The sequence below is a fragment of the Myripristis murdjan genome, chromosome 3 (genome assembly GCF_902150065.1).
Source record: "Myripristis murdjan chromosome 3, fMyrMur1.1, whole genome shotgun sequence".
In the NCBI taxonomy this organism is placed as follows: domain Eukaryota; kingdom Metazoa; phylum Chordata; class Actinopteri; order Holocentriformes; family Holocentridae; genus Myripristis; species Myripristis murdjan.
The window spans coordinates 10,335,930-10,361,992 of NC_043982.1; the positions used below are offsets into that span (position 1 = coordinate 10,335,930).

The window sequence follows — 26,063 nt, forward strand, 5'->3', positions numbered from 1 at the left end:
ATGACCGTTTTTTGCATTAAATAATAAACTCAAGCCATATGTTAACAGAGAAAGCCTGTGTTGGTCTGCTAATACTACAACCGATGACTCAGCAGAGCAGCTTTAGAGAGAGAGGAGATGGAAGATTATTCAGAGGACAGTGAGTTGTAGTTTCATACATGAGTTGTATTCATCCCTGCAGATGGAAGACATTTGTCATTTAACCTGCATTATTATAGCTTCCATTTATAAGGAGCCTTTTGTTTTCATATTATTGTTCAGAAAAACAGAAGGCTTCTGCTGTATTTATTCTACCAAGTTTTAAATAGTTTTATTTTGTTTCTCTAATCGGAAATGAAAAATGCATGGGTACAAATATTATCAGTACCTTCTCTGACATCCAGTTTGCTTGATATCTAGCAAAGTGATTATCAATGACTTTCTTAATGGGAGTTAGTTACAGCCATTCCATTTTTTGGTATGTTTTTACTAGTGCCCTCTAATTTTAAAATTTTTTCCCCAAACTTTCACTGCAAAAAACTCAAACCGAATTCCAAATCACATTGCAATTCAAAGAAAATCCAAAAGCTGAATCCTGAATGGCCTCTATGCACTATCTTTTGTCAGCAAGCAACATTTAAAGTCAGAGTCGGCTCCATCATCGCTTTTGAAGTGATTGCTATGTGTGTGCATGTGCATGTGTTTTTATGTGTTAATGTAAGGTGTGCTGCTCTCCCCAGACATCCAATCTAGTAAGCACAAAGACCGGAGGAAAGGCTCTCTTGACGTCAGGTCCACAACGTCTCGAGGGAGCGATGGTGAGAGAGAAGGGAGATAGATTATGTAAACTGGGTGTTTCTCTCTAGCTTTATGAAACCCTCCAAACTATCTGTTTGCATCAAGTGTTGATTAGACACACACACACACACACACACACACACACACACACACACCAAGTAGTGGAAAAATGCAGCTGATCATGTTGTTGATTTTCTCCCTTACACAATTTGATTGAAAGACCATGTTTATAGTTGCAGACATTTAGATGATCTTTTTCTCCTGCCAGGGAGCTCTCAGCGAAGGCACTCCTCCATGGCCCGAATCCACTCCATGACCATCGAAGCTCCCATCACCAAGGTGGGTTTGTGTCCTTCCCCACCATCCCTTCAAGCCTCCATCATATGATTATCAGTTTGCACTGATGTTACCATCTCATGACTGAGCTCCTGGGCGATAAAACTGCCACAAGTGCCATAAGCATTTCTTTTACAGCTAGAAGTTTAAGTCTAGAGGTCATGCATACCATGTAAAGAGACAAAAGATATGGCTCATAAAATGCCATATTTCAAGGAAGAGTCAGGGAAAGCATGTGGGACCAGAATGACCTGCTGTTTCAGTGGTTTATGTCGACTGCAGCCTGGTTTGTCGGAAATGGAGAAAGTCCCCGGGGATGGGTCATATGACACACTGCAGTTCCTCTGCTGTATCATTTGACTGTGTTGTCAGTCCCTGTAGGCGTCTTCCTCTCTAGAATAAAGCCACTGATAGAACTGCAGCTGGTTCTGTGTGTGTATGCATGTGTGTGTGTGTATATGCAAGTGGCTGAGCTAGCACTTGCACAGTGTGCTAGCATCTGCTTGCTTTTAGGTGTCCAACCTTAGATCCTCCAATAACTCATTACATAAGTTGGTATTATTTTAACTAATTACATATAATAAAGGTTGGCCTCACTCATGCAGAGCTCTCTTTGAACTCTTCATCATGCAGGTGATCAACATCATCAATGCAGCACAGGAAAGCAGTCCCATGCCAGTGGCAGAGGCCTTGGATCGGGTACTGGAGATCCTTAGGACCACTGAGCTCTACTCCCCGCAGCTTGGCACCAAGGATGAGGACCCCCACACAAATGATCTGGTGGGGGGGCTGATGACGGTAAGGAGCAGCTCCACAGGCCACAAGGAGAAAAATCCCACATCTACCCCTGGTTCAACTGAATAAATTAGAGTCATGTATGAAACCACACAATAAAAAGTTGACTCGCATGTCCACATGAATGTCTGTTCACTTTTCACTTGCATGCAGATAATTCACAAAGCCCATGATATCATGTGATGTGTCATGTGTTAAATGAAAGTAGCAAAGTCATTTGTGTGTGTGTGTGTGTGCGCGCGCGCACATGTGAGCTTTTGTTTTTGTGTGCACTTCTCTTCATATTTTTGCCCTTTGAAAGGGAGAGAGAGAAAGAGAAAGAGAGAGAGAAAGAGAGATTAATGGACAGCAATGGTGAAGTAGAGAAGTAGAAAGAGTGCCAAGTTGGCAGTCTTGGCAACAACCCCAGAGGAAGTGTTAGATTGTCCTTTGTGCTCCTGTAGGCTGGAGAGGAAAGCCTACCCCTCCCTCTCTTCCTCCCCCCCTCTCCCTCCCTCCCTCTCTCTCTATCTTTCTGTCTCACCCGCACACGCACACACTCACTCACACTCACATGAACCTCTTCCTCTCAACTCCACAGGCCTGGAAACATCCTGTTCTTTGGATCAGATGAATAAGCATGGCTTTACTTATACATGTACACTCTAGAGACCCAGAGACAGAGAGATGTACAAGAAGAGCAAGGTTATACATAGACATTTCACAGACATATTTTTTTCTGTGTAAGTGATAAAACCTGATGAAACCAGAGAGCCATGAGGTGTGAGTGGGTGTGTTGTCTTCTTTTGCCCCAGACTGTATGATAATTTATGTAGAATGATATGTTTATGGCATGCTAGGGTCCTTCTTTATTTTCAACAGCTTTCATTTCTAGCTTGTCGTTTTGAGGTAGATGCGCTGACTGCGTCTGCGCTCATAAGACCCAGTAAACATTAAGAGAGAAGCTGTCATCTTTCTGGGGAGAAAGTCTTAAAATAGCCAGTGTGTACAGAGGCAGCGCCACCATGAGACAATGCTCAGGTCAAAGATGAGCCAGTCTCCTCTTCCTTTCTCGCTCGTGAAGTAAACACTTCACTCTGTAACACACACCCATGTGCACACTAGCGCCCAAAACTTATATAGGTGCCCCAATATCACTGGGTGACATAGGGTTATAGGGTTGACATTATTTTCATCACTGACTCTCAGCAGTTTTCGTAGGAATAGAAGCCTTAATACACACACTTCCTTGTTTTACTTTTTTTTTTTTTCGCTTTTGGCGTCCAATGAGCTGCTAACCCTAACACTTTCTTAACATGTAACATGTAATACATGCAAATCACGTTCCTGGAAGTGCTGGAGCATCACACTGATAACCAAGTTTCAGATGCAATTTTTGATCATTCAGATGATGAAGTGTCACCCCACTGATAAGCCCCATTTACTAACGTAGCGTGAGGCAATGACAAGAGGAAGGCTAATGCCACAATTGATTCATCTACTGTAGATTATGTGATTATATTTTGTTATGCTGTTGCCTCAGTCAAAATGCATATCCTTCTGCATCTTGTATAAAATGCAACAAGGCATTTGGCCAGATCCAAGATCCATGTGCTTTCTGTTTCTTTTAAATATCTTGAAAGATCTCACTACAAACATGACAGTCAAGAAGTCATTTGTTACATGCTTTGCTATGCAAATTGTCTGTTGACAGTCCTTTGGTTAATGATGCAGGCTAAAATTACATCACGAGTTGTACAACAACACTACCACGAGCCAGAGATTCACTATATTACACAAACTGTTTTGAGAAATTAGTAATATCTATTGAATTGTATTAGTGTACTCTCCTATATAATTAAAATCAACTTCATTACTTTTGAATGATTGCGCTTTTACTGCAGTTTTTTTTTTTTTTTTTTTAGTCAGATAAAAATAGACATTGAGCTAGTATTTGGACAGAGATGCTGTTCAGGTTTTCTTGTTTTTGGTGTTCAGTGGTAAAGTGCCAGAGGCTGTAGTACACACAGGAACACTTAACATGAGGTTCTCCTCAGTTTTATGAGGTTGGCTATTGAGGGTGACTGTCTCTTACATTTTGATACACGCTAAATTAACTACTTGTAATAAATACTCTTGGCAACCTGATATGCTCAAAAATTGTGCCTTTTTAATTGTGCCTTTTTTAGAAACCCTAACAAAGATGTGTCACATTTTGCAGGTCTAAGCAAAGCATCTATGATGGTGGCCCTTTTTGAAAATCCCAGTGGCATACCTGATCGCCCCCATTTCTCCTTCCTGCATCATCCTAACTGTATTCTTGTTAATGCGCTCCTAGTAGCACAAGGGATATCTATATCAGATCCTGTACATTACTAAATGTCTCAGCTTGAACAACAACAACAAACAAAAAAATCAACCACAATCTAAAACAAGTGATGCGGTCTGAATTCTTTTGAAGTGCATCGTACTGCATCGGTACTGATTGCTTGCAGCATCTTAAACTGTCATTATATGGCTGTTCAAAAAGATGAGAGTTGTAACCTGTGTTTGTCTTCAGTTTTTTTCCCTTCAGTTTGCTCCCTTATTCCTCCTCACTCTCTCTGTTGTTCACAGGACGGCTTGCGCAGGTTATCAGGAAACGAATATATCTTCGCCACAAAACGTAAGTGCACAGAGCTCACTGGATACACTGGAAACGGCAATGAATAGTTCATATTATCAACGGTTAGAGTTTCATAGATTTGTTTGGCTGGCGTAAATGTAAAACTAATATCTGGTTTCCCATATGTTGAAATATGCAATAGACTAAACTTTCTCAACGTTTTTTTGTACACACAGAGCCCCACCATATCCCCAGCCACCTGACCACTCCTCTGTCATTAAATGACATCCCTCCTCGTATAGCTCAGACCATGGAGAACGAGGACTCTTGGGACTTTGACATCTTCAACTTGGAAGCTGCAACCATGAAACGGTGAGGCAACAATACAAAAAAGAATGCAAACCACTTTAACTTTTAAATGCTAAGACTGACTGCCCGGAATGAACATTATAGATATTTACAACATAATTTTGACTTGTCAAAACAACAGTTACAGTTATCTGTAATTCAGTTTTGACTAGTAAAAATTGAATTACAGATATCTGCAATGATCAGGTGTAATTATGACTAGTCAGAGTTGCTGTGCATGATGTTACAACAAGCCCTTTTAATATCAAATAGATATTTTTAATTATCTGGAATTAACAATACAGATATCAAGAATGTCAATTGGACTAGTCGTTGTGACTAGTCAGAACTTTCCTTCAAGATATCTATAATGTCAATCTGACGAGTCAAAAAGAACATTCCAGATATCCTCGATGTCATTCCTCCTAGAACAAACGACATTACTTTTGCCATTCATGTGTATGGGGTTTCTCATCACAGATATCTACAACTGAATTATGACTAGTCGTAATTCTGACTTGACATTCTGACAAGTTCTAAATATCTAAAAAGGACAATAGATAGATATCTTGAGGTAGGTAGATATCTTGAATTGATGGGAATTAAAGATATTTTGAATTTAAAGATATTATGACTAGTTGAAATTAAATTGTAGATATCTAAAACTGGAACCAAATTTTAGATATCTATAATGAGAAACCCCATACACATGAATGGCAAAAGTGATGGCATTTGCCCTTGGAATAATGTCATTGTGGATATCTGAAATGTTCTTTTTGACTGGGAAAAAAATTTTTGTATATTGTATAAAGTATTTTGTATAAAGAGCTACCAGAGCGACTTTGATTCGGGGCTTTGGAAGAAGAGCTGAACAGGAGATGTTGTCTTAAACTAGAACGCTGAATACTCCTGCAGGCCTTTGACCTACTTGGGTCTGAAGATCTTCTCTCGCTTTGGGGTGTGCGAGTTCCTAAGCTGCCCTGAGGCCACTCTGCGTTCCTGGCTACAAGTGATCGAAGCCAACTACCACTCCAGTAACTCTTACCACAACTCTACCCATGCAGCCGACGTCCTGCACGCAACTGCATATTTTCTCTGCAAGGAGAGGGTCAAGGTAAAGACAAAAAAAATGGATATCATTCTTCTTGCTGCAAAAACACATGATGATTTTAGCTGCTCAGAAAACTGTGACTGGCCCGTTGCTTGTTACAAACCAGCACTGAATCATTTTTTCCATAGACCATGAAACAAATGGACAGTGACAGTGAATCTCCATGCATCATGACTTTTTATTGCATTTGGTATACCAATCACATACACTTCTAATGGGAGACAGTAACTATTTTTCTGCATTTTTCTATGTCTTTTTCTTAGTAATTTTGATGGAAATGCCGGCTTCCTAATATACCACTCTGTTCTGTCACAATGGAGTGATGATTGTTGCAGCCAGTCTGCCCATAAAGCTGCCATAGTGATGTGTTATTGTTAATAACAGTTAGGCAAATTGCTGGGTTGCTAGGCAAAATTTTATGACTCCTGTACTTTTCTGTGTATGTGTAATTTATGAGAGAAAATCTACAAATATGAGTGCATGTATAATTACATATGTTGTTGAAAGTCAACACAGCAAAACAACTGGTTGTCTATAGAAACGCTTTGGAGAGTTATCCTGTTTTATCCTGTTGGCTGCTGTTGATATTTTACAGTTGGGTGTGGTGTGCTAATTTTTACATAAGCAAATCTGCCTTGTCTATCAGTGCACAAATACATCCAGATGCCTGTCCTTCTAGAGCTTGACATTTTCTGCTATCGAGCATGCCTCTCCGGTGAGATTGTGTGTCAAGTGTCCTGTCTGAGCTTATGGTATCCTAGAGAGTTGTGGTTTAGCCCAACTGTGTCAGTGGCTCAGCAACTGGTTAAGTGTGTGCACTGGCTAAGCTGATTACTAAATTGTCTATTTCTGATCTCGAGGAAGTGAACTTTCATTGGCTTAGCCAGTGAAGTGTGACGTTAGATAACCCAAGGCTAGGACGCATTTAAAAAAAGACCCTAGCACTCTCTAGACAGGCAAGAGAAGGTTTGCCATGTGGCAAAATTAAACAAATTTGTTGTGCTGACAAAATTCATGCAGTTATTCTGAGCTTCTTTGCGCTCTTTTTCCTGTAATTACTGTAACTGTTCAGTCATTTTGCTCACTAGTCCCTTAAGTGAATAGTGAAAAACTACAAACCATCATAAACATGAAAGCTCAAGTGACAAATACTGCACCTCTGTGTTCGATGTAGTCACTTTTTATGATATAGTGAAAAAGTCCTAAAATAGCTGCATTGTTTAATATGTTAACCTGATTTCCTAGTCTGCAAGTCATACATCATTTGTTGACATTTTGTGCAACGCCCTCCCTCATTTTCTATTTTCATTGTTTTACATATTGTTTGTCCTAACAGCAAAGTCTGGATCCCATTGATGAAGTGGCTGCCCTGATTGCTGCCACTGTGCACGATGTGGACCACCCAGGCCGCACCAATAGCTTCCTCTGCAACGCAGGAAGCGAGCTGGCCATTCTCTACAATGACACAGCTGTGCTAGAGAGTCACCATGCAGCACTGGCCTTCCAGATCACCACGAGAGACGATAAATGCAACATCTTCAAGAACATGGAGAGGTAGGAGATTATTAATCTTTTTCAAGTTCAAAGGCATTTGGCCAACAACACCCATCCACTGATCTGGAGAGGTCAGCAATTCATTACAAAAGGAGTGTTACAGGAGCACTTCACCGCAAAATGAAAATTCAGTCATTATGTACACATCCCCTTGGCAGTTAAAACTCAGTAAAAGTTTTTTTTAGCTGCTGTAATACCATCTCAGCCATCTGCCAAACTGATGAAGTCCATGGGGCTGTTTTTACAACTCCAGAAAAGCACAAAATGATCATCATCTTTTTCCAAACAGCTCATGCAGCATAATCCAAGTGTTCTGTTGCCAAACAATTGCCCTGTAGGTCCAAAAGTCCAGTCTTTACTTCAGTGTCTCACAACGAGGTAACAAGCTTCAGTGGAGTTTTGACTTTCATTGGCATGAGTAGATAATGACTGAATTTTCATTTTGGGGTGAAGTGTTCCTTTAATTTAATGTAGCTGCTGACTGTTTAACTTAAGAGCCCTCTCAGCGATTCCAGTTGTTTCAACTGTATTTGTTCATGAAAAGCTGTTGTGTAGTCTACAAGTTTGAGAAAATGTTAGTCATTTTAATCATTGGAATTCTTTGTGAAAGATTTGTTGTGATACTGACATCATCTGGAATGTGATATGGGCTCAGCAAGGGCCGCACATGTGCAGATGAAAGCAAAGTTTTGTGTGTGTGTGTGTGCGCATTGACAGCGGCAGAGTAGTAATGAGATTTGAGTCCCAAAGCAAAATGGCTCACATGTGCTGGTCCCCTCAGAGGGGGAAGGTGAACAAAGCATCCATTCATTGCCACTGTCACTGCAGTCAGAAGGGGAAAAGTGTTCACATGGGTTTCCATGGTATTTACCACTGTCATCTCACTCTCTTCTTTTCTCTCACTTTTCTCTCTCCCGTTCCCTCCCTTTCCCATCTGATTTCTGTCCATCTCTCTCTCTCTCTCTCTCTCTCTCTCTCTCTCTCTCTCTCTCTCCCCCTCTCTCCCTCTGTCTTTCCCTCTGTCTAGGAATGAGTATCGAACACTCAGACAGGCCATCATTGATATGGTGCTAGCAACTGAGATGACCAAACACTTTGAACATGTCAACAAATTTGTCAACAGCATCAACAAGCCACTGGCTGCTCTGGAGGAGAATGGGGTGAGATGGATTTTTTGAAAAAGAGCGATTTAAAAGAAATCATTGTTAAAAATGTGTTAGTCATTGTAATGTCTGGTATTCGGGGTTTTCCTGAATATTGTAAACACTGTATCAGACCTAATGTAGGCATGGGTGGTCTAATACTAGCAGTAGTTTTCATAGATGTTTGTGTGGTGTGACAGCAGACAAGTCACAGACAGGAGCATAAAGACGCACAGTGAGTGTAATTTCACATTTCTACACAAATCCACTCCACTGCAACCATTGTGTTTTGCGTTAAAGTAAGATCAAACTGCTTCAGGGGGGCTGTGGCCTGTTGTTTGCCTGGGCACAGATATCTTTGTGGGGAGAGAATTTTACAAGTTGGTATCATCTTTCCCATCTTGGTGTGGAATGCTCAGCACAGCCATTTAAAGGTTGTCTGACCCTTTTAAGGCAGGAATGATAGGAATAAATGATAGGCGCACTGACTCGCTTGTTGTCTTGGTTTTTATATAGAAAACAAGGACTCACAAAAACATTTCCTCTCTGACAATGTGTGCATTTAAGTGTTTGATGCAAAGTTATGTTCAAAATATTAAAAACTCACAAATGATTTTGAGAAAGCCTGTTGGCTTTTGACTCTGCTCTCAGCTCCGCTATATCTGCCAGTATATTTTGCACCACATATACTGGCAGAGTCTTGAGACTTGAAGGTCGAGAATAGAACGGAGACCTCGCCCATCTTGGCACAGCAGGATAGATATACTGTATTTCTTCTGCTTAACCAAATTGTCAGTGGAATTCTAATTCACCAAGCACACAGAAGGCTGCAGACCTTGTGACTATATGAACCATACTGTGCTGTCATGCATCTGTTACTATAGCAAAATCTCATAATGAACTCATTCTGAGTACTTGAACAGTGTACTGCCTACGCTTCTTTATAGAATTAATGAAAACTAATGAATCTTTATCTGCTCCCCATGCCACACTTTATTTTTCCCACGATATACAGACAGTCACAGTAAGTTTTTTTTTTTTTAATTGCTAGTAAAGGCTGATTTATGGTTGTAAGACACGCATCTGTCCTCAGTGTGTGACGACTAAAATGATGTCTCACAGTGTCTTGCATCTAAAGTCGCAGACGCTGTCATTTAATGCCTCACATTCTGATTGGTTGGATGGACCAAGGGTGCTGTTGTCGTCATGGAAATGGAAACAGCTGTGCAGGGATGGGGGCCAAAGGGAATAAAAATATTAGTGGTGAAAAGATTGGCTGTAGAGTACTGGATGGGTTTGAACAGGTGAGGACATGTCACCTGTTTGACTCATCACGGAGGGACTTAAAAGCTGCAAAATAAATAAATGAATTCATTAATAAATCACAATTAACTCCTGGGGAAAATTATGGCAGCAGTTTTTCTCCTCTGCCTCCTCGTCCGCTGTAAAAGCGATTTTTAAAATTTCCTCCTCCTCTGCCAAATCAAACATATAGTAGCCGGCAGCCATCTTTCCAAAATGGAGATGCATCCAGCTGGTTACCATGGAGATGACAGCTTATGCCACAGACGTCTTCCAATGCCTCGTTTGAGCATAAATGCCTCAGTGTCACCCGACACTTTTCGTAAGACGCCTGTCGACACCCGTCTTGTAACTATAAAACAGCCTTAAGTAGAACTCGAGTTTTCTTCCTGCTGACGGCCGGCTTCTGTTTTCAGGGAAACAATGATGAGGAATCCGTCAAAAGCGTCCTGACATCCCCTGAGAACCGGATCCTTGTCAAGCGGATGCTGATTAAGTGTGCAGACATCTCCAATCCATGCAGGCCTCAGGAACTCTGTATAGAATGGGCTGGACGCATCTCAGAGGAATACTTTGCACAGGTAATTAGACAAAAACAACACAACTCTATGGCTGAGATGCACGGCAGATGGGTCTAGCAGGCAGCAGCTGCACTGTGCTTATTGTGCTTCATGCATTTGGTGTGTGTGTGATGATTGTTTGTGCTGTCGTCTTTGTTACAGACAGACGAGGAGAAGAGACAGGGCCTACCGGTGGTTATGCCTGTGTTCGACAGAAACACGTGTAGCATCCCCAAGTCCCAGATTTCCTTCATAGACTACTTCATCACAGACATGTTTGACGCATGGGACGGTGAGAATGGATGCTCTATCTGCAGGTTATGATGATTGTTGTTAAAGGAACAGTTCACCCATAACACAAAAAACAGATTTTAACACTTGAACCATCTTTCCATCCAGTGAGTTGATGATTCAGTGAGGTTTCCTGATAAAGCGGGGCTGGATGGGTACTTATTTGGAGCGTAAACATTCAAAAACCTGGCTGAAAAACTTAACATCAACAGCTTTTTCCAAAAACAATGGCATAGCTAGCCATACAGAGGGTTTTGTTAGGATCTATTTTCTACTCAAGAACAGCGGCAAACTGTATCTAGCTGCCTTTAATTTATACCCACCAAAAAATGTCCCCAAGTGGGAAAATATCTTTTTTGTATTTTGGGTGAACTCTTTCTTTAAAAAGAGAGTATAGCACCTCAGTTGTCCAGTGTAACACTCCTTTGTTTTGCCTCCAGCTTTTGCAGATCTGCCTAATCTTATGCAGCATTTGGACAACAACTTTAAGTACTGGAAAGGCCTGGATGAAAGGAAGCTGCACAGTCTGCGACCGCCTCCAGAGTAGGCGCACCGTATGTGGCTTCAGCCCCTGGGCCCTGGGACTCTGCGGCCCTCTTCTCCTCTCTCCTGCTGGGGCGTCTCTCTCCCTGCCAGCCCAGCCACCCAGGGCCTACTCGCCTTCACTCTCCTGCTTCTGTAGCACGCCGCGCATCCACATGTCCGTCCATACAGATACACAGAAGGACTTCCTGACAGGCTGCTGCGCAAAATGCCGCTGGCCTATAACCCTGTCAGATGAGAACTGTGACACACAGAGAGATGGATGGCTACATGAACGCACAGCATCCTTATGAACTTCTAGTGCCTCTAAGGCATTGGCGGTGTAGCTGGTCAAGTGACATGACTGAGGGAGGGTCTTCACAGAGCTCCCAGCAAAGCATCCGTCCCCTTCTTACCACATGGGTTCTCCCTTTCTGTCCACGAGGCAGATGTTGCTGTCTGAGTAAAAACTGCTTGTTCACTGATGGAGTGATTTACACTGACCAGGTGTTGCAGTACTTGGGTTTCCAGAAGAACTTGAGGATCGGACGGAGAAGTGGTCTGGAGATGGCGACCAGTCCACGTCACGCCATAAAATCACCTTGGACCTCCGTCCGTCTGCTCGCAAGCAAGGCATGACAACTCTCTTGTGCCCCTGGAGGCCGCACCATAGAACAACACTCCACTGCTTTTTTTTTTTTTGGGCTATATTTTTGTGTGTCCTTCAGAAACACATCCACTAATCCAGGCAAGGAAGATTATAGTGACACGAAGCTGTCATAAGAGACAAGTGGGTTGGGATGTTTTCTTCGGGGTCAGGCAGTGGAACTTTACTTAGGCCACTGATGAGAGAAAAAAAAAAACAAACCTCAACATCACGATCATAGGTAATTAATTACAGATGATTTGGTATACTAATTTTTCTTAGATGTTCCATATTTTCTGTATTAAAAAATGCATACATGAATTAGTTGGTAAATAAGAACAAAATAAATTAAAAAAGAGAGAGAAGCCAAAGCTGATTAAGACGAATACTACTATAACTCTCAAAGTCTTGTCCACAATTATTATTCATATGAAGCATTAGCATTATAAACATTTTTATTTTCTTATCAAAAGTACAGTACCAGTTTGAATGAACACCTTTGTATTGCACTGTAAACAATATTAGAAATGTCTACGTCTCAGTGATTTGTCCAGGGATGGGATGTTGCATTGGAGAATAAGCTGTGTTAATGCTGATCATCAGGAGTGTGTGTGTATGTGTGTGAGTATCTGTGTTTGTGTGTGTGAATGTGAGTGTGTGTGTGTGTGTGTGTGTGTGTGTGTGTGTGTGTGTGTGTCTGGGTGTGTTCATTGTTGCAACAATCCCTTACTCTTGGTTTAATGCTGTAAACCGCTTGACATTTGACAACAGCAGAAATATGTGAAAACATTTTGGACTTGAAAGATTTTTTTCTCCCAGAAATTTTTGTATCTGGTTTATCCTACTGAAAAGACTGCCTTATTTTATACAATATTTATACAGTACATCCCACTGTGCAACTGCAACGGACATCTGGAGTTTTTATTATAACATAGTCAAAAGGTTATGTTCAAGTAAATCTCAATATTTTTATAGACAATGAATTTTACACTGGATTTGCAGCAAACGAGATCAACCATTATAGCTATCTGAATACCTGTGAATTGGATGGTAACAAAGAGGCATTTCTGGCATGTATACAGAGAACTAAATGGTTTAGAAGGATGTGGATTACGGAATTGTCTATCACTGTCTTTAACCAGTCTCCTAGAGGCCAGCTTGCTTTGATTTTGATCAAACATCCTTCTATTTTTGGCCATTGTCCAACATCCTTATGCACAGACCCAGGGAACAACTTCTATTCAAGGTTGGTTTCAGATTAGGATACTAATATACGTTAAAGAATGTTGCTTATTAAGAATATTTCCTATTTAAACAGTATATAGATGCCATAACAACTAAGCAAATGATGGTTAATAAGATGTATTGACCACGGTATCTTTGTTTCTCTCTTATGACAGAATTGTACACTCAATCAGGGGATTTGTTTGTTCCTTCTGATTCACTTCTTGGTCTGAAGGCACCGGGGGAAAAAAATTAGAAACTATTCAATGGAAAATAAAATAATGTCAATAATATGTTTCTGTTTCATTCTGTTTCCTGCTGTGATTGAAACTCCTTTCTCCTTTTCCACTTGCTGATGATTTGCAGTACATTGTGTCTGCCTAGATTTCTTTATCATCACCTTGGTATCTTTATTTTAATCACCAGAGGACCACCCTCCTTTATGATTAGTAATGGTAGAAATATTTTAAAAAGTTTACAGTGAACTTACATAGTTTTTGAGTGGGGAAACAAGTCCACATCTCACATCTACAAACACTGGCTGTAAACTGGGAGTCCGGCCTGTAGTCGTGGTCAGCTTCGGGGCAGATGTTTGGTCAAGTCTCATTTTCAGCAGATCAGTCAAAAGATCAGTCAAAGATGCCCCAGATGTTACTCACCACTGCCTCAATCGAGGACTCATCTCCTACCATCCACAGTTACACAGTTTATACTTATTTTGCAGCGCACATACCAGGACACAAACTATCCAGTAAGTTCTTTAATTAATGTGGAAGTTTTGTGAAGGCATTTAATTTTAGATGAATGCTCAAGGGTTACACTGAAATTAAAGACACCTTCTCACATACTGTATAGAAAGAGGTTTTTGTGTGTGTGTGTGTGTGTGTGTGTGTGTGTGTGTGTGTGTTATTTTTAAATAACAAAACTTAGTTAATGTACAAATTCAGTTTGTATTTTGTAAGATTAGTATTCACTGGTTAACACCTCTGAATCAACCGTAAATAAGACCTTTTTCAAAATTATTATTTACTTTCTACGCACAAATCACGGGCGGGGTTGACATGCGGCCAAGGGCTCGCGCCAGGAGCAACCCGCTGTGCTCGTGAGGCGACACGCGCCACCAGGTGAGCCAGCACAGCCACCAGTCATCAATCTTTCCTTATTAGTCTAATTTTACTAATTGCAAAATATACCATAAGTGTACATTTACAAGCCAAAGATCCCAATTCTTTGTATTTATGAAGGAAATTGAACAATATCCGTCAACGGTTTCTTCCTCACAAAACAAAAAAAAAGCTATCAAAACAATGAATGTATGCAATATTTTCAAAGTTTTTAGGTGAGTTTGTTGTCATACACTAGTGTTTTTTGTTTGTTTATTTTTTGTACTAGTTAATGTTTTATTGTCTTAATACTTCAACTTATTGTAAGCGATGCTGTCTCGATCCTGTCTCTGCCCATGACTTGAAATAAAGATTTACTTTAAAATAAGAAAAAAAAAAAAAATAATAATAATTTTGAAAAAAACGTGTTGCGTAAGAAATGCGCAACTTCCGCCTTTTCAAATTTTGCGACAAGTCGTCAGAGGAGCTCATCGGCGTCGTGAGGTGTAGATGGCTAACGGTGTCCGGCGTGGATTGTTTTAGATTCAGTTTTTTATTTGACTCAGTTACACATTTAGTAGAGTGGTGCTATGTCTTCGGGAATGACCGGACAGACGCCGTAAGTGTTGTGTTGCTTCGCTCAGTTAGTTTGGACTGTATTTTGGACCGAGCGGCAGGCTAGCTCAGCTCTATGAGAAGCTAACGTGTGTTAGCACTGAGCTAGCATAACAAGCTACACGGCCGTGGCAGTGGCCTGGTAGTGAGGGTTAGCTGGCCATGTAGCCGCCGCTTTTCAACCAACAACCCGCACTATCACAACACTTATATTCAATACTGTACACAATAGTGATTATCTACCCTGAATTTTACATTAATAATATACAGCAATTTGTTGGCTTGGTGTGCAGCCTTAGCTCATGTCTTGGTGTAAGCTAACGTTAGCTAATGGTGGCTATTGTTCGCTAGTGTAGATATAACGTTAGCTGTTAACCGCAACCCCACTTTATTTGACAGTGAATACCGGTGGGAGAGGGTGAATATATATATATATATATATATATATATATATATATATATATATATATATATATATATATTTTTTTTTTTTTAGTAATGTTTAATAATGCTTTCACACAGTTATGTGTTATTTTACAAGTCAGACAGCAGAAATGAAGCTACACGACAGCAACACTGTTTGAGAGTCACGGTTAAAACTTGCCGTGTTAAGTTAGGTAGGTAGGTAGGTAGATACTTTATTCATCCCGCAGGAAATTCACATTTTCTTCAGCAGTATCCACAGATTAAGTAAATAAAAAAAAAAAATAGAAATAAAGAATAAGATCTAAGTATAACAGAATAAGAATAACCTAACAACAGAATAACCTAAGTACAACCCAGTGTGCAAAAAGCAATGTGCAACAACAACAAAAAAAAAAAAACAGAAAAAACCGTGTGCATGGGTGTATAAAATGTGCATAGAGGTAGGTCAATGTGCAAATTTAGAAGAAATATACAGTATACACATGATAAATAGCAGTAAGCAATATAAACGCTATGAACAAGGATTATAAAAAGATAGGAATATGAACAATTTCAACAGAAGTAATAACAGTTAAACAGAAGTAATAACAGTTACACAGCAGAAAAGTTAACGCACGTTTGTCCATCTGTGGTTTTCGCTGTTATGTTTGACAGTAGGCGTGTATATCCAGTGTCAGTGATGTTGCGTGTCTTGTTGTATGTTGTATTTCCAGGTGCTTAACCAGCCGATGGGACCAGCCTGCCCAGCCTAAGCAGCAGAATAATGTTGAGAGTTCAGCTCATCCCGTCTCCCTGTCAGGAGTAGCCACAGCTGTGGACTCGAACAACACAGTTTCAATAAGTCAGCCTCCTAACTCAGCAGCGGAGGCCTTGATACCTGACGCAAAGAAGCCAGCAGCTCAGGGAGGAGTTGAAATGGCTGCAGCTATGGCAGCCAAAATAAATGCCATGCTCATGGCAAAGGGAAAGCTACTGACTCCCCCACCACTACTTGCAAAGGTGCTAAATTTTCACTTACTTAGTTAGGGCTGCATGATATGGACAAAATTTCATGCCCCGATATTCATGCCAAGTATCACAAAAGTGATAAAATATGACTATGAGTGCACACTTTTTTTAATTGTACATGCAGCAACAGTGTATATTGAACATTCTTTCAAAAATAGCATAATTATAACTGGAAACTATCCTAAGACTGGAAAAACTGTACTTCTAACGCTGTGCGCGCATACACACATGCACACGCATATATAATCATAACAGACCAATCATTGTCTAAGGAAAACCCTCACCCTAAAATTTAAATCTTCCATATTGTTGCCTTTTGCAGTATTAATACTGCACATGATCATATCTAGATAATGATATGAAAACAATATGTTGTTCAACCCTATGTATAGTCAATATTTGTTACATGTTTTCATAAGATAAGCCTTTATTAAGCCTTTAATATGCATGGAGTTATCAAGAATGCTTACAGGGTGTCTTGTACTTTTGCATCTTCAGACTCCTCCAAGTGTGCCAGTGCCAACAACCACAGAAGAGACGGTGGTTACAGAGGTGGACATAAACGATGTACCAATAAACTGCAGGGATCTGCTCACCAAAGGCAAAACACAGGAAGAGGTAAATGGAACGTGGCCGTGGCAGGGTTACCTTAAAAGTCGATTGCAGTGATAATAAGTCTCAGTTTCATGTTACTAGTTAACACAAAAGTTAACACAAACCAGTACTGGAGTTTGGAGGCTGATATTGATATTTTGGAGTAAAGGAAATTGTGTTAAAATATTGGCTGATATGTTTTGGCCAATATATTTGCAGCAACGACTCCAGTCAGCTGATTTACAAACTAACCACAATCTCTTTGTCTCGATTGTTGTGTGGCACCAAAGTTCCAACATCATATACTATATATTTGCTCCCCAGAGATAAAAAAAAAAAAAAAAAAAAATTATGCAGGGAATGACAAAAATATCAGGAGGGGTAGGTTCCCATTCTTAGAAGTTTTGACAATCAAAAACAAATGCAGAAACATGATGGTCCTTGTGTTGGAATTGATATCAGACTTTTCTTGACTTAGCTGAAATCATTGCACCAGCTCTTTAAGAGCACTGCCTGAGAAAACAGGGAGGGAAAAAACACAAGAGGTGTAGTCTTGATGTTTATATTTATGTATTTTATAATGGAATAGTGTCAAACCTTTTCACTCTGACAAAAATCTCATGTCTTTACGAAAATTTTCTTGCCTTTGGAAGATCCGCCAATTTAGTGGAGCAGTTGTCTCAACAAAGGGTCATTACATGACTGAAGTAGAAAAAGGAAAACCAGGAGGGTATGTATTCAGAGATACTTTGCTGTCAAATTACCACATGTAATCCTTTCAGACATCTATGATTTTGCAGTCAAACTTTTGCAAAATTACTAGTTCTCTGTATTGTTTACTAATGTCTTCACTTCATTCCTGAAGAAGAGGAACTGCAGTGTAAAGCCTTTCCAGTTGTTAAGACAAATTCATCCATACATGTGCATGTTCAGTTAAATTTTTAAGTTTTACCAGATACCTGACAAAATCAGCTCTATTTGACATTGTAATGTTGGGGGGAAAAATCAATAGAATTTTTGAAAGAGTTGCATAAATTCTGTGTTGTCCATGACATGTTCTGATTTTGCTTTCCTTAGAGAAAGGCCTTTGTATTTGCATGTCCAGGGAAAGAACCAGGAGCAGGTCAATAGTAAGTAGTGCTTCTTAATTTCTTATCTTTTCATTGCTGAGGGTTTGCGAATTGAATTTTGATGTTGTGCAGCCATATCTAGACTCCCCGCCCCTTTTTATCATTTTGGCTGTGATGGTCACTTGGCCACATAATTTTGGGGGTGTTTTATGTAAATAGATTGTAAAGAATGTTTTTATGACGTAAAGTAGGGTGTGTCAAATGTACATGGCATGTTGCTAAGGGAGAGGTGGGATACACCCTGATTTCATGGCTACAATCAGATCACTATTTGTTTTGATGAGGTGTAACTGTGAATTACAACATTACTTTGATAAATGAGGCCCACTGAGTGCAGATGCTTCCTTACAGGTGTACGAGTGACATCCGCATTTAGATCTATGAGAAAGACATTGGTATATAGCATTGGAAATTGTGGTTGAAAGCACACATTCAGTGCCTGTAATGCTTGTGCATTAGTGCGAGACTTAAGCAAAACCAGAAGAGCCACTCTTCTTAACGTCAGGCAGTCAGCAGGAGCAGTCCATCAACAACAGTGAACACTTGGGTGATGAATTCTTTGATGAGGATGAAAATTACGTAAATCATTTGTGATGGCTCTGGCCTTCACAGTCACCACATCTCAACCCAGTTGAACACGTATGGGAGAGATTTGACCAGTGTGCTAGACAGTGCTCCCCTCCACCATCACCAAAACACCAACTACAGGAATATCTTATGGAAGGAGGAAGCTCCATCCCTCCAGTAGCATTCCAGAGACTTTGACAGTCTCTGACAAGGAGAGTGTTCACTATTTTGCTTTTGTCACTTATCTGTATGTGACAATATATATATTTTCAAAGTGGCAGTAGTACCTTAAAAATTGCAGTGAAAATAGGGTAACACTACTCATTTCAAATGGAATATGCAGTGTAAAAAGTTTGTTAAAATTATGAGAAAGGCAGCACGTCAGTGTAACTAAATATTGTTCAAACTAAAAATGAATTTGAGAGTAGTCAAGATTGAAAAAACGTTTCTTGTTTTTTTTTTTTTTTTTTTTTTTTTTAAGGCAAAACACTGTACTTCATAAGGGTGATACTAATATTGGTCAAAGTGTTTTTGTTCTTTCACTACGGTTTGGGTTTTGGGGCCAGAGGTTGTGTAAGGAGACAGTTTGGTTGATATCTAAATATTGTGCACTTGTCTGCAACATTAGAGGCTGTGATGAGGATAAAGGAGATCATCTCTGAAGATGTGATGAGGGCATCAGCAGCATCAGGAGGACAGCAGATCCCCGTGATGCCCCCTCTCACTCTCTACCCGCAGCCCCCACGGCCCATTATACCACCACCAATGCCACGGATGCCCAACACCAACTCAGCACCAACCCAGGGACATCGGCCTGCAGCTCCACATTCAGGGGTGGGCAAATACACTTCACGTCACAATGAACTTCACTCATTCAAAGTGGTGAAACTTGTGTAGGGCTTTCCAAGAACTCAGTGCTGACATTTTAATTACCATTAAATGCCATGACAAAGTTGCCATAAACCATTGATTTCAGTTTTACAAGGAAGTGGCTGTATTTGAACCTTGAGGAAAGATGTACCTACAATCCAACGTTTGCGTCAGCATATTATATAACCCACCAGGCCTTGCTTGCCCCTCCACGAGCTAAAGCATCATAAGAAAATAAATTTAAAGCATAGACACAGGAATGAGGGGTGCCATAGCTAACTTATAGCAAATGCCAAGAAGCCAACCGCGTAGAAAGGAGAGAAAGTAGAATGAGGAAATCCGCAGTTTACAGTTTTACCACAATCTAAAAAAAAAAAAATTGACATAATGCAAAGCTTGCTGTGTTTGCAAAAAACATTGCCGCTTCTAAAACTCCAGTTAATCAGACCTCCACAAGCACATTGAACTAAGTGGCACTTTGCCTAAACTAGTTACTGTGTCATTTGTCTAGTTGTTGTTGTTGTCCATTTAATTTGTCTACTCAGGGACAAAGTTGGCAGTGGAAAAAGAGAGTAGCAGAGAATAGAGAAAGTAGCAGACTGCTGATATCATACATATGGGTCTCAATTCTAGGCTAAAGATCTTTATTTGTTTTGACCTGGCTGCTTCCCAGTTTATCATAAAAATGTTTTGCAAATGTAATATAAATGTTTGGAAATGTTTCTTACACACACAAAACAATATTAAAATACAAAGTAACTTGTGCATGTAGTTCAGGTGTTTCTGGAGAAAACCCTGCTATCAGCAGATCCACCCACTTTTCTTGGACTAAAGATTCCACTAAGTTCAAGCACTGGCTAACTTCTTTCTTCCATGTGATGTGAACCAGCAGCTGACTTTCTTTATGCCTGCTTTAGTCATGTTAAACATGTGATGGAGTCCAATAAGCTGCACCCTGTCCCCTCCGTGATTGAGTTGTCATAGTGGTTGCTGCAAACAGCCAAGGAATGTAAACCCAAGTACTGGATTTAGCATAACAAATAAGAGCTCTTGAGCTGACTGCAGGCACTTCAGTCAAATGTAACAAGATATGTTTAACATTGTTACATGAAATTATTATTGAATATGCAATGTAAAATCAAGATCACTGTATGTAATTAATGATGGAAATGATGATAGTAAATTTCTTTTGCTGAAAAATTTTGTGTTAATCCACTTATGGAGGTTAAAAAGTTGGGGCAAGTCAAGACCATGCAGCTCTCAATGATACCCACCTCCAAGATCAAGTAGCAGAGAGAACAACCCCGGTCTACAGAAAAAAGACCTGGGTTGCTGCATCTGATTACAAAGCTTTTCTTCTAGATGCAAAAATGCATTTGATGTCAGTGAATTTTGCCTTACAAGTCATTATTAACTGTGCCCTTTTTTCATGTCCCCAGAGTTTTGTGCACACAAAGATTTTCGTGGGACTGGATCAGGCACTGCCCTCATTCAATGTGAATGAAAAGGTTGAAGGTCCAGGGGGCTCATACCTGGGTCACATCCAGACAGAGACAGGGGCACGAGTCTTCCTCAGGGGAAAGGGCTCTGGCTATATCGAACAAGCATCTAAACGAGAGTCCTTTGAGCCTCTTTATGTCTACATCAGGTAACATTTGATTCCTCAATGTTCACCATATGATGAATATTACTTAAAACTTTTAATGGCAATTATAAGTTAATTGTCATTAATTAAGTGCCCTGTCGGGGCTCTATTTAAGCTTTTTTTTATCTTTTATTTTTGCGCTGTTTAACCAAAGTCTCTTGTGTGTGTCATAGCCATCCAAATGCAGCTGGATTGGAGGCAGCAAAGAAACTCACTGAGAGTCTGCTGGAAACCGTACGTTCTTAATTTTCTCACAACAGACAAAGTAGTGGAGTTTATATAAACTGCATGACAGTCTGATGGGAGGTATAAGAAGGTGAAACTATTAAAGTGTGTAGTTTCCACCGATACCTACCTCCTAAAGTGAAGTGGTAGTGTGAACCACCTGATTGCTAGAGATAGGTTTCAAGTGCTCTGCACCTACCCACAGTTCTTTTTACAGCTAAGCTGTGAATCAAATTCAAATTACACCCAGTCTTTAAAGAGTGTTGTTTTTTCTCTTGGTCCTCACAGTTCTCTTTTTTTCCACGTTCTCCAGGTGAGAGCTGAACATGCCCGTATGGTGTCAATCTACACAGCTACCGGCTCCACCCAGCGTGAGTATTGCTTTGTAACTCAGCAGGCTAAATATTTTCCACAGGTTGACCTATTATCAGATACTAGCTGTGTTAATGCATTGTTCTTGTGGGAATTAACCCCCTCCTGACGTCTTAAGTGGTTCAACAATAGGTTGGAATAGTAGGTCAGAGTTTTCAAAACCCTGTGTTATCAATCCATGTGATATGCGCTATTAACTCCATGTTCTATACTTTCATTTCAGCATACGCAGCACATGGATATCCACCTAATAGCAATTACTCTAGCCAGGGGTCCTGGTATAACTACCCAGCGAATGGGTATGCTGGCGGCTATTCAGCGTACCCAGGAGCCGGTGGTTATTGGAGTAATGCAAATGGTCCCCCAAGTCATTCTAACCTGTCGACAACCCCTCAATCTTCTCAGGCAATGGTTCAGTATCCTGTGTGTCCTAGGAAACCGCATCCCTATCTCGTCCAGGTAAGTGTACTTCACAGTAAAGATGTGCCCACGTCACATGTCTCATAAAAGTTAGAGAAAATAAACCCCAAACCTAAATCTCTGTGAAGCCTCACCACTAATGGTGAACAGTCAGGGACCTGATCTCTGGTGGCAGGTGATGTCACCACCTGTCGTTCTCTACAGGTGGTGACATCACCTGCCACCAAAGACAAGTACCTTGCTTTTCACAATTAGGGGTCAGGCTTCCCACAGATTTGGGTTTGGGGTTTGGTTACTCTTTAATGCCACCAAGACCTTGAGCTTTACTGTTAATACTATAATCTGTTATTATAATGTTGTCAGGACACAGAGCTCCAACAGGTTTGCAATTTCTAGAAAGTCATGGGATTTTAAAGCTTATTCTGAGCAGAGAAAGGCAGGCAATGTGAATATCTTTGGGACAAGTTATGGAATGTCATGGAATCTTATCTTCACTTCCCCCACAGAGTAAAAGAGAATAATACATTTAAGTTACCCCTCTGAATCTGAATTGTTTAAAATTTTGTTCAAAAAAGGCATCTTATTAGATTTATATAGATGATGGAAGTTCCTCATTTTATTCATGAATAGTAAAAGTCAGGGAATTTTACATTTGACATAGAGTGAGAAGCCTGCAGATCTGTGAAGGCAGTTGACAGTTTTTATCTGTTAAAACTCCTGTTGCAACATTAAGTGTGTCTGTGTGTCTCTGCTCTGCCTAAGGATCCTGGGAACAGTGACACAGTGGAGCCGGAGGGATCCTCAAGCTGCCCTCCTGAGTCAGGAAGTCCCAAGCGTCATTTCCAGGAGGGGGGTGAAGAAAAACAGGTGAGCTGAGTAACACAAGTGTTGAAGAGACCACAAAAGGATTAGGGCATCAAGGGCATTTTTGACCTGGACTGCTTTTTAATCAACAATTGATCAGTATCAACCACGTGATGCCTGATTAAACCCAGTATTGATTTAATTTATAATTTAATTTATAATCTCTACCTCATTTACACCAGTAAATGAGGCAGCAACAGTCCTGCTCTCCATGTCTGCATAGTGGAAAGGTATTATTTTTTGTTCAGAAACAAGAAAAAGCTGCACATCAGAGACTTCACCTCTTTTGCACCAACTTATTTTGGGCCCAAACAGCTGATACATTTCGATGTTACACCTTTGTCAGAGCATCATGAGACAAAAGGCTGTTTTTTTTCCCCTTTGTCATTTGTCATGTCTTGGCTTTTTTTTCTCATGAGGCTATGACAAAGGTTGCACGCTCTGTTCACTCATATTAATTTTTATACTTCAGTTTTTAACATAATGACAGATCATGTAAAAGAAATTCAGCCATGCTGTAGGTTATTTATTTTTAAATCACTTTAACAGTACGAATTAAATCTTTCCTACTTGATTATACTACTTTTTTTTTTAATCAGTGGGAGTGATGCTTATAATGTGCATCTGTTGAAAGTTAAAAAAATAAATAAATAAATAAAGTTTTTTTTTTTTTTTTTTTTTTTTACAGAAACAGTAACTTGTGTAACTGATCCATGGTGCAAGGTGATGTCACCACCTGTTGAATGCTATAGAGGGTGGCATCTCCTGGCACTAAAGATCAGCCAATAGCAGATTGCATTTGCAGTAATATACTATTAACCATTAGATGGCAGCAAACCCCACAAAAGTGGTCTTGGATTTAGTTATCTTTAACTGTCTTAGGTTGGATCATAGATAAATAATCAGGACATCTTTAATACCAGTAGATTCTAACCACATTGTCTTCAGTGGCTTGACTCCAGAGCTGCATCAGCTCTGCTTGCTGAGTCGTCCAGCTATCTCTAGGTGTATGTAACGCTGCAGTGAAGCAACTGAGAAGATTGTGGTCAAAACCAGTATATAATGGTTAAAAAAATGGGATCCAGGTCAAAAAGCTGCAGTTGCCCATCATTTTTGCAAATGAATGCATCAAATTCTTCTCTGTAGAGGCTGATAACTCTTAATAGTCCTAAAGGCCTGTGTTTTCCTATTTTAGCCAACAAGCAGCTCCTCAGATGAACCTGCCAATCAGGAGTCTCCACTCCCTGCCTCCGGTGTTGCAGAGGAAAAAGGAATGGAAAGGTTTGTTATCAGTCTAATTTCCCATGAGTGTTGATCATGAGTGTGACTTCATCAGTCATGTTTGTTGCAAGATTATGGATTGCACAGTGTGTCAGTGCTTGTACCCTCCGATAAATAAGGAAATGAAATTGTTATTGTCGCTATAATGCAGTTTTGGCTGATAAACATTGTATTGACACAGTGTGAAAATAAACTGGTTCATCTAAAAAGGTAGCTTTTTTGTCCTCTTCACATTCTTGTAAATACAGAGTAATGTTGTCAGTTAAAATACCAGTGATGGCCACGACACATTGATCATTATTGGTTATTTGTCCTGAAATTCCATATCGGTGCATCTTCATTACAGATGCTACTTAATGCTCCTCTTTTCTTTAGGATCCTGATGCCTCCACCGCCGCCTCCCTTTCTGGCCCCTTCCCCTGTTGCACGCAAAAGACCGAGAGAGACGGTGACTGAAGCTCCAGGCAGTCTGCCCAGCAGCGCCGTGCCAAGGGGTATGCACCTCTCCCTCCTACTGTTCTCTGACCTGAGCAGTCAGACATTTAATCTGTGGACTTGTCTGTAGTATGAAATGGCTTCTCCCCCGTGGAGGAATGGGAGAACAGTGGAGACCTGTGTGAATCCCTCAGCTGATAGAAAGTACTAACGTGCTCCTCTTGTATATGTTCTTTGTCTTTCCCTTGTTTTCTCTCTCAACATGTGTCCCCGGACCTGCCTGTTATGGATGTGTGCTCTGCTGCCGTTTCATTTGATATCTCCCCTCCCCTGGCTGTGGATCAAACGAACTCAAAACCACCGCTAACATGGGGCTCCTCAATGGGTTTCTTTTTTGTTTTGCTCTTTCTCGCTTTGTCTATCCCTTCCCTCTCTCTCTTTCTGTCTGTCTCCCACCTCTCTGTCTCCTTCTCTGCTTTTCTGTCTCTCCATTTTTATTGTGCCCTCACAGGTGTACAAGAAGAGGAGGTGTGTCAGAAGAAGTCTAAAGTGGTCGAGGATGCATCAGGGCTTGTGCCCTATGGAGGAGATTCCTCCGATGAAGAGGAGGAGAGAACACGCAGCAGTAAGGCAGCAAACTCATAACCCATACCCCACCCCCTCCCCACTGCCCAGAATACCCACAGCCCAAAGCCTAGCTCCTCTGTGTACATGAACACAGCTCTCAAAAACTCAAACCCCCCAAAAGGAAAAAAAATCCACCCTTGGATACTCTTACACTGTTAGACATCAGTTTGTGAGGGTCAGTGCATTCCAGGAATTATTCTGTAATTTACTTTTTTGGTCAGCCCACTTTCCCTCGGCCTGCTTTGTCTCCATTGAAATGGTTATCCCGTTTTCCAGAGGTACTTTGACATTCTCCAGTGAAGGGGCATGATTTTTCAGTCAGACATGGTCAAGTATGGGCATATAAATATGGGCTTGTGAGCCAGCTAATTTGTCAACATTGGAGTGTGTCTCTCATCGCAGCCACACTCCTTAAACAAGATATTTGTTTGCACTTCTTTCAGAAATGCCTATCTTGAGTTTTCCTCTTCAACAGTGGATTTCTGGATGTGTTATTGAATGTCAGTGCAAAATGATGTCTAGAGAGGAACCATTGCTTTTTGATTGTAAGGGAGTCACACTAAAACCTGACAGTTACCACTGATATTTTGGATACCTAAAAAAAAAAAAAAAAATGTTACGAAAGAAGAAATACACCGCCAAGCATCAAAATAGATCCAGAAATGTGTGGCACATCACCAGTAGCTGTT

General features: G+C 40.5%; 2 protein-coding genes across 4 annotated transcripts in view; both read left to right on the forward strand.

Annotated features, from left to right (window-relative positions):
* pde8a (phosphodiesterase 8A) overlaps nucleotides 1-13,455 on the forward strand; it is a 44,808-nt gene extending 31,353 nt beyond the window's left edge. For 2 of the 3 annotated variants that reach the window (XM_030048699.1, XM_030048701.1), the window contains 12 exons: nucleotides 720-797; nucleotides 1,046-1,116; nucleotides 1,747-1,911; nucleotides 4,504-4,552; nucleotides 4,729-4,864; nucleotides 5,756-5,954; nucleotides 7,288-7,505; nucleotides 8,533-8,665; nucleotides 9,663-9,671; nucleotides 10,366-10,530; nucleotides 10,672-10,801; nucleotides 11,241-13,455. In XM_030048699.1, coding sequence (XP_029904559.1) covers nucleotides 720-797; nucleotides 1,046-1,116; nucleotides 1,747-1,911; nucleotides 4,504-4,552; nucleotides 4,729-4,864; nucleotides 5,756-5,954; nucleotides 7,288-7,505; nucleotides 8,533-8,665; nucleotides 9,663-9,671; nucleotides 10,366-10,530; nucleotides 10,672-10,801; nucleotides 11,241-11,347 — 1,460 coding nt within the window. In that variant the 3' untranslated portion in view covers nucleotides 11,348-13,455. The remainder of the gene's footprint in view (nucleotides 1-719; nucleotides 798-1,045; nucleotides 1,117-1,746; nucleotides 1,912-4,503; nucleotides 4,553-4,728; nucleotides 4,865-5,755; nucleotides 5,955-7,287; nucleotides 7,506-8,532; nucleotides 8,666-9,662; nucleotides 9,672-10,365; nucleotides 10,531-10,671; nucleotides 10,802-11,240) is intronic. The other variant, XM_030048700.1, reaches the window with a different exon arrangement.
* A 1,304-nt stretch (nucleotides 13,456-14,759) lies between these two features.
* On the forward strand, nucleotides 14,760-26,001 carry LOC115378044 (KH homology domain-containing protein 4-like). Its single transcript, XM_030078163.1, has 14 exons — nucleotides 14,760-14,914; nucleotides 16,050-16,335; nucleotides 16,843-16,962; nucleotides 17,592-17,668; nucleotides 18,016-18,068; nucleotides 19,264-19,469; nucleotides 20,945-21,153; nucleotides 21,324-21,384; nucleotides 21,689-21,746; nucleotides 21,971-22,206; nucleotides 22,930-23,034; nucleotides 24,227-24,312; nucleotides 24,688-24,806; nucleotides 25,259-26,001. The coding sequence occupies exons 1-14, from the start codon at nucleotides 14,886-14,888 to the stop codon at nucleotides 25,390-25,392; spliced, it is 1,779 nt and encodes a 592-aa protein (XP_029934023.1). The 5' UTR covers nucleotides 14,760-14,885; the 3' UTR covers nucleotides 25,393-26,001.
* The last annotated feature ends 62 nt before the right edge of the window (nucleotides 26,002-26,063 follow it).